At 40.6% G+C, this 13252-nt stretch overlaps 1 protein-coding gene across 3 annotated transcripts in view; it reads right to left on the bottom strand.

Annotated features, from left to right (window-relative positions):
• The window catches only part of FBLN1 (fibulin 1), a 77937-nt gene extending 72695 nt beyond the window's left edge, over positions 1-5242 (bottom strand). Inside the window, exon 1 of one of the 3 annotated variants that reach the window (XM_032106851.1) lies at positions 4560-5242. In XM_032106851.1, coding sequence (XP_031962742.1) covers positions 4560-4635 — 76 coding nt within the window. In that variant the 5' untranslated portion in view covers positions 4636-5242. Of the gene's footprint in view, positions 1-3687; positions 4113-4559 lie in introns of those variants that run through there. The other 2 variants (XM_032106849.1, XM_032106850.1) reach the window with 2 other exon arrangements.
• Between the last annotated feature and the right edge of the window lie 8010 nt (positions 5243-13252).

Raw genomic sequence — 13252 nt, 5'->3', positions numbered from 1 at the left:
CTTTCCTCATTTTTGAAATTATCTATAGTAAGCCACAATCATTATCTAGCTCTCCCAGATTCTCTGACTAAGCATTGATATTAAAAGTACTCAGTACCTGAAATTTAGTCAGTGACAAGAGCAAAGCTGGAAGATGGCAGTATTTCCAGTGGATGTACTGCGAGCAGCATTTGCACACTATATCCTTCCAAAGCTTCATAAATCCTTGGAAACACCCTAAAAAGCTGAAAAGAACCATACAAAGTATTTCTACATCTGTACACTTCAGCACTGATAAAAACGATCTTTTCTGGTATTGTTTTCTTTCTTACTAAGCTTAAAGTCTCAATCCAGACTTTGACTAGATTCAAAAATGAACCCTTTATTGGGAAACATACTGCACCCCTGTGCAGCATCACTCATTTGTGGTGCTACCATAACCCAGAAAACAACATACTTCCTATACCTATGTACTCAGTACCCAAAACTACATCAGCTTTCTTTGAACGAAAATGTAACAGTAATTTGATTAACTGAAAAGAGTATGAATAAAAATCCCTGACAATCTGAAAGTGATTTTCTTCTTAAGATACAGCAGCACATACTTCAAATCCAAAAGGCAATTTCTCAAAACTTTTAAGTCTGAAGTAGGTCATAATAGGTACAAATCAGAGACAAAGTACTCCTGAGCGCTGGCAGAAAACAGAAATGTTGCTTGCTTTAAAAAGTGAAGGGAAGAAACTTCATAAACTGCCTTAGCCAAAGATTTGTTGGTATATTGAGGAGAGTACAAGCATGGGAGATGCTTAATATGTTGCATCCTGTTGATCAGAGAGACTTTCAACACAACTTGTTCTGGACTGTCCTGTGTCTTACCAGAGGACAAGAATCCTTGCCAAGTCTGATGAACGTGCAGGTGACTGTCACAATATTCCCCTTACTGTACACTCTGTCACTGTAATCACCCAGTATATCATCTTAGTAGGTCCTTGACTACTCCTTCTCCACTTACTTGACATTATTCTGAGCATTTCCAAGCTAATTTTTATTCACAAAATATTATGGCCTGAAATTCTAACCATTTTTCTAGAACTCTTCACTGATCCGTACTGACTTTTTCTCTCCTTTTGAGGCTTTTTGCTTGTTGTGGCCTCTTCCTATGTTTTCTCTCTTGCTCCTGACAACTCCTTCATGAGCTTCTTTGCAGACAATTTTTCTATTCTTTCTTACCCTGCAATCTTCCCAACCTTCTGCTTCCACTTCTACATCTTATCTTGGAGCAATGCTATCTAACCTCCAAACTTAATTGTGTGATTACTTAACCATTAAAATCTCACCCTTGGCCTATCTTCTTCCATTGAATCTACACGAAAACATGGGTGCCTGACATTTCCAGAATAATTACAAAAGCTTTTGCCTAATTTGGCTAAAATTACCTGTTTACTTTGTTATTTCTTAACTTTACTCATTTTCTTTGCTCCCTGTAACTGTCAACCATCACCTTCTGCTACATTTTCACAAAAGCTTCTGTTCATTTATCTCTTTTCTACTAACCCACTCTATGTTACCATTAAAATTCTTGCCTGTGCCCTGAAGTTGTTTTATTTGGATTTCAGCTCTCCCTTTCTTGACCTTCTCTATTTCACCCCCCTTTTATTCTCTACAGATATTTTACTACGTCAAGTAAACCCAGATTCTCTGCTTACTGAATTCATTTTACCACCTACTTCTTTAGAAGTATCCGTAACTCACAAAACCAAACTCAAACTCTTTACTGGTCCCAGTTAACTATTTCAGTCAAGTTCCAGAGGGCCAAAGCCCATCTTTCATTTCAGAAAATAGTAATAGAAGTATTGTAGAAAAGTTGGTCTTAACACAACTGTTTATTGAAAACACGTGTGAAGTTGATATGAAACTTGCAGAATGGGCTAAAGCAGAATGATAAATAAATAACTTCTGAAAATGCATTGACCTACTCTCAGATAATACCTGAAACCTAACAGAACAATATAAATACACTGCAGTAACTTGATAAGCTGGTTTATGGGGGTTTCTCTTGGATTTCACTAACACGTCTGCTTTCAATTACACAGATGAAAAACAAAGAGCTTTAACATCTTGCACTTCTCCTGACTGCAATAAAATGTCATTTCTCAAAATGGCCTCTTAAAATGAAACTCAGCTAATTTAGAGGTAGCACTCATGTTTTAGAACTGATAGTATGTGATTTTTTGGGGTAGATTTTATCTGTGATAGCATGCAAAAAAGCACAGATTTAGCCTTTTATGTGTCCTACCTCCACCCATATACTCCTTATAAATATACTGTTATAAAAGCACATGTAAAAATCATAATCTTAAAATAAAACTCATTCCACGAAGTCAGTGGAACATTTTTTTTATTACAACTGTAAGCTTCCCCTGAATAGACATGTTTCCAGATGTTTAGTGAGTTAAAACTGTGCCTGTAGTACCAAGACATGCCAAAGAGAGAGCTACAGGATGAACTATTAATACACTGACTGGCCATGGTGATGTAATTCATCTTCTTTGGTTTATGGTAGTTGATATGTGTTAAATAATGCAATGTTTACAGTAAAACAAAGTTGCATAATGAAATGTTTAAAGGTTTTAAGATCCTTACTCTCGCAAAGAATGATGTACATACGTATATTTACGTGCACTGGGCAGTTCCCCTGAAGGCAGTTCCTTCAGTTTCTTCAGAATGAAGACTTTAAGAGCTACTGATGATTTGATGATTCATTAGTAAGGCAAAGCAATTAAGAAAACTGATGGTAACAAGTTTAGAAGAAAACCATATTTCGTCAATATGCTGTCCTAGTAACTTGGCAGTTGTATCACTAAAGCACATAAGAGCTCCTCTTTCTCCAAGGCCCCTTATTCCAGACCTGCAAGGGAGCACAGGCTCGGCCCCAAAGACTTCAACAACATAACTCACCACGTAATTACTTCATTTGCTTCTAAAACACAGATGATTATTCAATATTCAATAATTATTTCACTGAAGCAAAGTCTACTCTTTAAATGCCGATCTCCTAAGCAAGGATCCTCACCTGCTTTCAGACGTATAAATTTAATTTTATCCAGTGCACTGTTAAGTTTTAAGAAATAGAAATTCTCAGTCAAATTAGAGTATTGATTCTAATTTGTGAATAAAAACCTGATATACATTTTACTGCAAATTTTTGTATTAAAAAAAACTTTTAAAAACGGAACTCATAGATCTAATGACTTCCCAGTTTTCTAAAAAGTTACCCAGTAACTAAGGCTAAATGTACAGAGGTTACAAAGTGAAATTTTTCATGTTCTACAATAAAGTTGAATGCTTAAAATTACCCTGTCTGCTCACTGTGACACATCAAAGCCACAGTTTTGCTGATGTATTTTGTTGTCTAAGGGGAAGTAGGAGCTATTTTGATTCTGGAGGTAAATGCTGCTCTTCTGACCATCTTAGTCTGTCCTTTTTCAAAAGGAGCACTACAGTCTCTTTATCAAAAGCAAGTATTTTGACAGATAGTACTCTTCTAACGAAAATCTAAGACCCAAGACACTGTGACAGCAACAAATTATTTACTTCACTGGCTTTTGTCTGCCTAGGCCAGAGACCATGTGTTTCCAAGTACTTGCCCAGAGTGAAATGAAACCTCAAAAGACCCCTTGGGGTTACTCTAATGGAAAAGTCACTTACCTGTTAGCTGTGATAAATTCATTATCACCATAGGACAAATAACTTTCTTTGTCATCTCCTACAAATTAAGATTTGCATGAGATTCCTACAATGAATTAAATCAAGTTCATATCCTCTCTTCAGACAGTACTAAGAGCTCAGGAAAAAGTGTGCAATAAGTAAAAAGAGTCATGATCCGGATCCAGATCCCTGCTTTCAAAAGCAACCATATCACACGGTATCATTCATAAATGTTCCACATTTGGTCTCCAAAAAGCCCGCATCCTTTGCTTCACTATTCCTCCCGCTTCTCTGGGATTCCAACTAACTGCTGGTCCAGTTTCCCATGTTTTTCGGGCGTAGTTCTGTCTCCGGCAGATCAGAGCTGACACCTCTGGCGCCCGCCGGTTTCAGACCCATCACTTCGCGGTGCCACCGCCGGGCACCTCCCGCTGGGGGCGGGGGGCACCGTGCGGCGGCCGCCACGACATGTCGCGATTCCCGTGACATCCACCGAGCTGCGCTGGATCCCGGGCGGAGTTGTCCGCCGGGAGCACACTCACCCTTTCCCCACGGCACAGCCCGTCCCGGCGGAGCCTCATATCGAATCTGCCCGGGGGTAGCGGGACCAGGGGGGCAGCGGCGGGGCCGGTGCACACCACGCCTTTCTGCTCACTTGGACGTGGCAGCGGCGCTTTAAAGCCTCCCTGGAACGTCCAGGGATACAGGGAAGAAGGGGGCCCCAAGGGGGGCCTCGCGGCCCCGTCCCCCGGCAGCCCGGGGACACCGTGGGGAGCCCCGCAGCCCCATCCCCAGGAGCCCGCATCCCGGAGCGGGTCTCGCCGGGGCAGAGCCCGGAGGCTCGGGTCGGTGGGAGCCGCTCCCGCACTTACCTTGTCCCCGGAGCGGAGGCAGCAGCGCCAGGAGCAGGAGCAGCCGCAGCGGCCGGGCCCCGCCGAGGTTGTCCATCGGCCGGGAGCGCTCGCTCCGAGCGGGTCTTGGCTCTCCTGCGGCGTCCAGTGGGCTCCCCCTTTTCGCTTGCTGCTGCTGCTGTTATCCCAGCCGCCTGAGACCGGTTGGAAAAGAGCTTTCAGGAACCCCCCACTCGGTGGGCTTTACAAAGATTTAATTCACTGCCTGCCCGGTTAATTATACAGCCTGCAAGTGCTCGGCAGAACAGAGCCGTCACCGCAGCTCGGAGGCACGAGCCCTGTTGCTTCTAATACCCCGCCGCCCCCACACGCTCTAAAAGTGACTCCCTTGAGCTCGGAAAACTTTGCAGATCCTCAGCGTGAACCTCGGGCCGGCGTGACTGATTCTGTGAAGAAGTGCAGCGACTTCTCTCGGTGCCAAGTAGGAGAAAGCCACAAAAGCAAGGCAAAGCAAAACAAAACAAAAGAAACCACCTAGCAGAGGTTTAACCTCTAAAGGGGAGATATTCAATCCCCCTTCTAGGTCTTTCCGTGGATTTTACCCCAATACAGCTTTTGTCAATAAAATAAGATTTTTAAAAGGAGAGAGATTCTAGAATCTTTCAATGAAATTCAGTGGGAAAAATAAAAATCCTTTCTTCCCTCCCCCTCCTCTTAAGAAGTCAGGATAAGAATTTCAACCCAAGTGAGGCAGCTCTTCTCTCTCTCTCCCTTCCCTTTTTTTTTTTTTTTTAACCTCCTTATCTTATTTAAACAGCAACACAAACACTGATAGTGGTCAAAAGACCCAGTTGGTAATGCTGTTGCTGAGATCTTTAAGATAATGGGAGGGAAAATATTTGCAGGCAAATGGGGATGGAAATACACAAAGTTCAACACCCCTGTATACTTTGACCTCGATTTTACTCAAAGAAAGAGTTGGAAGTCAGTGTGTGTTTACTTGGAGGTTGTGCCACGTGGACTCTAATTGGGCTATTCTTCTTGTAAATACCCAATAATGCAATTTTTGAGTATCTCTCCTCAAAATGTCCAATCGGAAAAAGTATTTAAGTCAGTAAGAGTTGAATGTGTGTTTTCTTCCGCACCAGGTTATCTGTACTTTTCTAACACAAGAACACAAATACAGCCATAAGGCCAAGAGTCCAACTATCTCAATAGCCTGTCTTCAGCCACAATCGTAAAGTAGTGGAAGAACATGAATAAGAAAAACACACGTGATAATTTTCCCGGCCACTCTTCCAGCCTTCAGTTCCTTTGAGTTTGGAGCATTTCCTTGGTGAAATGTGGTCTATGTGTACTTAGTAGCCCTCAGTGAATTTCTATTTCAGGTATTTATCATGTCTCCCCACGAGTTCTTGTAAAACTTTATAATCCAAAATACCCTTTGGCAGGAGGTTTCATGGATTTACCACTGACTGTGCGAAGGGCCATTTCCTTTTGTTCCTTTTGAACCTAGTTCCAGCGCCCTTCTGGGCTGCCTCCCACATCTACAGCAGAAAGAGTTATCCAAGAACTGACCTCCATCCTCACTCAAAATGCCTACATCATCTTCCTTTGACTGCTGGTTTGGTTTTGTTGTTGTTGTTGTGGGTTTTTCCGTTTTTTGTTGTTGTTGTTGGTTGGTTGGTTGGTTTTCTCCTCTGTCTTATTGGGAAGGGGCAGCTGGAAAAGGAGAAAAAGGATGTATGGCTGATTTTATTTGGGGGGGATTTTAATTGGAGGATTTTCTACATAAGCATGTCTATTTCTCCCTCTTTTTTTAATGCCCTAACTCAGTTTAAAATGATTTTACATCAGTTACAGCAGGACCTTCCCAGTGTTTCATTCCAACCTCCAAGTTACCATTTTTCATGTATCAGACAGCTGTGGGAGACACCTAACAAAGATTACACCTTGTCTAAAATTCATACCAGCTTAACTGAACCAGAGGAATCCCCTTGACAGAAACTCTGGGTTCAGTTCAATATTGCCTTATTTCACTCTACATTAAAACCTCCCCAAATTGATTAAAGGTGGATAGAAAGAACTTCACCCAGTGTGCCTAAAACAGTGTAAAGTTATACATGTGCCTGTCCACACATGGAGTTACTCTGATTAACACCATGTGTCGACATTTTTACTCCAGAGTAAGAATTCCTTGTTCCCATTTAGTTCGCCACCACAAACTATACCAGAAATGAGGCAAATTTAAATAAAAGTTTAAAAAGTATTTCTAGAAAACATCATGGCTATGGTCATCTGCAGATCTGACAATAGGTTTTTCCTTGGTTTGGGGTGGGGGTTTTTTTGTTTAATACACATTTCCAGGATAAATTGGCACTCTCACCTACAGTCAGATTGAGAGGCCTCAAGTACATGTGATTCCAATTACTGACCCCAAGCTTTGTAATGAGCTGAGCCATGCACTTCAGGCTCAATGCAGAGGTCCTGGGAGTCAATGGAAAGCAAGGGTTTATGAGACGGAACATTTTGCATAACCAAATTTTTTTCTTATATCTGTTCATAAAGGTCCTGTAATCTTTTGTGTAGCTCTAAAACAAACAAATTCTTTAATGAGGATTTTGTTTCTACTTCATAAGAATAGAAATCATTTGCAGAAGCTCACATTAATGAGCAGTGACAGCTAATCATTAATAAAATCATTCCGCAAGTCATTTCCAAGGGTCCTGTTGAGAGTAGAGACACACAAGTAGACTGACAAAGAATTTAGACTTACTCTATCAAATCTAGCCATCTATGGCAGCAGGTTCACAGCTCCCATTTGGCTACTCAGGAATTCTTGAGATGGCCTGATTAAGTCTAAATAAGGGTATCGACCTCTGTCTAATGAACAAAGCTGACCCAGGGTCCCAGCTGCTGTGCCTCCTAGCTCATCTCTTTTACTGCAGCTCCCAAAGTCTGATTTTTTTACCACTCCACCTATCTGTCCTAGAACTTGAGCAAAAGAGAGGGAAATTAAATTGCACTATCTTCCCTGTTTGCAGGAAGAATGTTGCAAGGAAGTTAATAGATTCCCCTAGAAATTAAATCTAACTGTAGATTTCTAACTGTAAAGGGAAAGTCCTTCGGCCCTATGGCAAAAAATGAAGCTACATATTGGTTCTTGTTATGAAAATGTGCCTCATTAAAGATGCATAAAAAGGCCTCTTTTCCTTCTTAATAGGAAGAATACATCACTGATTGGTACAGATACACAAGGATTAAGAGGATTCATGTGGATCTTACCATCTCTCACTGTAAATAAAAGACCCCAAACCCCAAAAGTAGGTAAATCCATGGCTAGTGGAGTACAAATGACCACTTAGCTAAGCTCCAAACACTAGTACAGGCATGGTACAACTGACATTTGGCTTCTTTCCTGGAGAAAACACTACCTGAATATTTTCTGAACTTGAATAAAACCTATGTACAAAAGACATGTGGCAACAACTTGACACATAATCATTTTAATATTGGAAGTTTTAGAATTTTTTTGGTTTAGTATCTTAATATAGGAAATGGATTTTGAAGGCTTATGGGAACCTTTCCGACTATCTTGCCTTTTGGACAGTAATGATAAGTTGCTCATTAAACTAGAAGACATCTTTTACAAAGAAAACTTAGCAGAGTTTTCAGAGATGGATGCACAGTAATCCTTGATTATTTTTTGAAACTGCTACTGCCATTACAGATAACAATTGCTTGCTTATTTTGAGTCTAAATCAACGTAGTTTAGCTTTTAATAGCTCTTTGGGCTTGTATTCATGTTGAAGTTGCTGACACTTTGCACATCACCACTGATCACCAAAGCCCCTTAGCGTAGTGTCACTTGGGGGCACTTCATATGCACTTCCAAATCCTTGTCAGGGATTAATTTGGAATAAATCAGGATGCAGGCACATCCCCATCCTCAAATCCCAAACTACAGACTATCCATACGAAATGGCTCCCAGCCTAGGTAAACAAAAGGAAGTGGGATGACTGTGAGCCTCCTCTGTTGCCCTAAGAGTCCAAAACTGCACCTCCAAGAAGGCCCACCCAGACACCACCATCAGGCTTGTTATGGCATCTTGTAGCTGAAGTCAAGGCTGGAATTCCTTCCAGAACAATTACTATGCCATTCATAACAATCCTGAATTTACACTGTTCTTTATATAAATCGTATTACATAGAAATACATACATAAATCGTATTATATATATATATATGCATATGTACAATTACACAGATGCCAGTAGTCCAAGCCACTATGCCATATGCATAGACAAGAAATACAGATGCTTGTATCCAAACAAGGGAATTTGCCTGGGCTCTATGTTTCAAATGCCTAGAGACTGTCAGAAGAGGCTTGGCTTATCTTAAAGAGCTTTCCTTGTCAAAGACAAAACCCCTCTTTGCATGGATCAGTTAAATATTCCAGACTGGGACTCATAACCCTGAGTCCTTTTCAACAGTGTTGCTTCTAAGCATGTTGAGGTTTTGCCCATTTTGGAATTTGTATCCATTTTTTGCATATTGCCTACATTTTCTTTTCTGTCCTCTCTGATTTAGGGAATTAGATATAGCTATCTTGGACACTCAGAACCCACACTGGTTGTCCATTATTATGTATGGGGGCTGCTTCTAAGACAAGGGGAAATTTATTTGGGCATAGAGGAATGTTTTGATGATCCATGTAATTTCCCTTGTGGTATTATTTGTAGAATTCAGGAATAACTCAATCTGACATTCATGGGGCATTTCCTGCCTCTCCTTCTAGAGATGCATCCTCCCAGTTTCTCGGATCTCCCACTTCCCATAAATTTCCTTTCCCCTTCTAAACTTTCTCATGTCCCCACACACTGACCTAGTCTGATGTGTGGATCTGCAAGGTGTTCTCCAGGACCTGAGCCCCAGGAAGGCTGGGATCCTTTGGTTAAGTTGGAGAACAGTGGGAGTCATGCACACACAGGTAGGAGGGGACAATGGCATCTGCCTTAGACTCTGCTTGGAGCCTCCACAAATCCAACAACAGCACGAATCAGTCACTATTTTAGCTGCAGTCTAAATAAAATCTCATTATAAAGGGTGGGGAAAAACAATCAATAAAGTAAATGGCTATTCTGATAAAGGCCTTTTCCCCTCCTGATAACCCTGGTAAATCTGAACTCCATCCCTTGTCAAACAAAAGTAATATTCAAGTATGTGACCCAATGATCTTTGGGCACCAGAAAATATACAAATGAATGTAAGACATTTCAGGCTTGAATAAATAAAATCCCAGAGTCAGCTGTACCTACCAGCTTTAAACCAGGAGCAGTTTTCTATGCTTCCTCATAATCACTGAAGACCTGCATCATTCAGTGCTGTTTCTTCATCATTTTATGAATTTTCTGTATTATTTACAAGTCTTTTTGTGTAATTCTAATAAACAAGAACCCATCCTACCCATCTTCAAACAGTCCCAGCCTGCCAGAAAACTTTTATCTTACCAGTAGAAACTGCAATTTAAACACAGTATAATGTAAGCAGGCAGTCAGTGGAAAGAGTATGAACACTGATAAAACTCTACAACAAATTCATGTATACTCTTTTCCTCCTTCTCCCCCAGTTTCACAGACAGCCTGTTTCATTTCCTCAGTCTCAGTTTCCTTATCAGAGGTTCTCAAACTTTATTTACTTATGCATCACATCTTTTAGACTTCACAGCCTTGGGCTTAATATCTTTGTCCCAGGAACCCAAGATGATTCTCGGAGGCCTGATTCTACAAACACGTTTGTAATACAATTGACAGGGAGTGTGGCTTGCATTTACAAAATTCTGACACAATTCTGAGCAGTGGCTATGAGACCATACCTTAATAAACATGATTTTTAAAGTTATTGTAGTGTAGCAAACTGTTTAGAATAAAAATATTATAAACATAACATATTTTCTGGCACAATTCCAGAAACTGGTTGATATCTGGTACATGTGAAATTAGTAGACACTGGGTTCTAGTTGGAAGGGTGAATGGATCAGAACACCTATGTAATGCTGCAAAAGGCAAAATAAATAGACGAGCTCTATTAAATGAACTCATGTTCCATGCTGCATGTACCCTGTGGTTCTCAGGACAGCCAGTTTCAGTTGTATATACTCCATCATTAGCCACAGCCTATGTGGATGAGGAGGCTGGCTCAGAGTCTTTGGAGAGCTACAGTATACTCTACATTTTGGATAACATTGAGCTAATGTCAGGGACTACTCTGTCATTCCTTTCTTAGCTCCTGGGTGAGCTCTGGAAGCAGAGGAAGCAACAAAGTTTAGGTTCCAGCTAAAAGAACTTGAACCAACTAACCAGATCTTTTCCAGACTACCCCTTCCTGACACTTTTATTTCTTTCAACTTTGATCTCACAACTGTTCTTTCATATAGTCAAAGAGTTTGGGATTGGGTCAATGAGCTATTGCTGCAAGAGGGAAGAACAGCTCCCAGGTGAATGTATGAAAACAGGATGTGGCATATAGACAGACAGCAGCAACTTACACCAAAAGGAGGCAGAAAAAAATCTAGGCTGCTCACAAAAATGACCCACACACCCTGAAAGTCCTAACTATTTAGGAGTTAATTATCCAAGAGAAATGTGGCCTGCTGAACAGCAAATTTGAGCAGACTTTAACAAACATTCTCTTTCTAGCTCATTCTCTCTGGCTTCTGAGATACCTTTTGGCCAAATACTGGACCTCTTAGTGCCACATGTTGTCTATAGGGATAACCTGATTTGTAAAATGTTTTGAGCTCCATAAAATTAAACAAGACACATAAGAAATAGTTGTTAAAAACTAGCAACTTTAAGCCATTAGCTTCCCACGATTGTGGTATGAAATAATTTTGTCCAATTTTAACTTCTATTTCCCCTGTTTCAAAGCAGCATCCTATATAGTCTATATTACAGAAACACTAGTGTTCAGAATAGCTCTCATGTTTTCTCCAAACTTAGAAATGTACAGACAGGCACATTTCCAACAGAATAGCAGATACAAACATTTGCTGGATAGTTATTCCATAATTTGTACTCTACAAACATACAGGCTGTCATTATGAAGATCTAACTTGTGCATGTCAGTAATAGTTGCATTGCAAGTCAGAAAACAGGATTCTTTCAAATAGGTGTATTTAGGAGCTATATAAATTGTGTCTTAACTCTCCTGCAGCAGATAGGTCATATGAAAAGCATTTGCAGAATCATTTACATGAATCCAGAAAAAGAAGTGTCTTTATTCATCTCAGTTTATGCAATATACTGTATTTAATAGCTCTGCTAAAGACAAGTGAAAGCTTGGCTCTACAGAAATCATTGGCAAAATTCCCACTGACTTCAGTGGGGCCAATACTGCTGTTAACTCTTCCCTACAAGGAAAATCTAGATTGCCTAGGAAGGTGGCCTGCCTCTGCTAAGACCTCAATCCAGACTGCTTACAAGCTGAACTGACCTTGTACAATTACGAAAGCTGTTATTCTTGAGAATTTGCCAAATCCTCAAGACAAAACTAGCATAATAAATTATCCCCAAACTTTTACCCTGGAGTAAAACAAACCTTCTCCTTTTATAAATGAAAGCACCTATGTTGACTTCCATATTCCAGTGGTTTCACTGACTATTTTACAGAAATTTTAAAATTTATTATTATTTCCAGAAAGAAACTCATGTTTATTAAGTGAACACTGTGGAACATTCTGCCTCCAAGTTTGACATTTCATTTTAAATGCACTAAAACATATAAAATTTGTTGAAATATTAGTATATTGTTTTGTATCTTCTGAAACTGTCAGAATTAAGGATGATTTATAGCCTGTGAGGAAAGGCTAGGTGAATTGGGATTGTTCAGCCTGGAAAACAGAAGGCCCTTGGGTGACCTAACTGCCCTCTCCAGTACCTGAAGGGAGCCTAGAAGAAAGATGGAGAGAGACTATTTACAAGGGCCTGGAGTGACAGGACAAGGGGGAATGGTCTCAAACTGACAGAGAGGAGGTTTAGATTGGATATCAGGAAGAAATTCTCTGCTGTGAGGCTGGTGAGGCCCTGGTACACAGTCCCCAGAGAAGATGTGGATGCCCCATGCCTGAAAGTGTTCAAGACCAGGTTGGACAGGGGTTGGAGCAACCTGGGATAGTGGAAGGTGTCCCTACCACGGCAGGGAGTGAAATGGGATGGGCTCTAAGTTCCCTTCCAACACAGACCATTCTATGATTTAAATATATGTCTATTCCAGACCATTTACTACACCCTACACCAAACCATTCCGTTTCCTTGCCCCCACTGAAATACAAAGATGACTTTGTGACTAGGAAAAAACCACAAGGAACTGAATTTAATGTGGAACAGAAAATTCAGCAACATTGTGATAGTGCAACAAAACCCCTAAAAATCCAACTGTGGAGACTTCTCTACTTAAGTTATACTGAGGATGGTCCATATTTAGAGTCCTCTGCTAAACACATGGAATGCAGATCCATGTTAGTGGTCATTGACTAACTCTCTGCGTCCCCTTGCAAAGTCTTTCTAGCTGCTTTTCTTTTGAACTCTGAACTTTCACAGTAGATGTTCAAGTACCGTTGTTCTGATCATAGCTGGAAGAAATTGGACTGTTTGCTCTGAAGCAGCAAAGCTAAGAATAGCTCTAACTTTGCAAGAGACTGCCACTGAAGAAAC

This window comes from Corvus moneduloides, chromosome 4 (assembly GCF_009650955.1).
Source record: "Corvus moneduloides isolate bCorMon1 chromosome 4, bCorMon1.pri, whole genome shotgun sequence".
NCBI classification, from domain to species: Eukaryota; Metazoa; Chordata; class Aves; order Passeriformes; family Corvidae; genus Corvus; species Corvus moneduloides.
The sequence above is the reverse complement of the archived record's forward strand: the minus strand, read 5'-3'. Positions and strand labels throughout refer to the sequence as shown.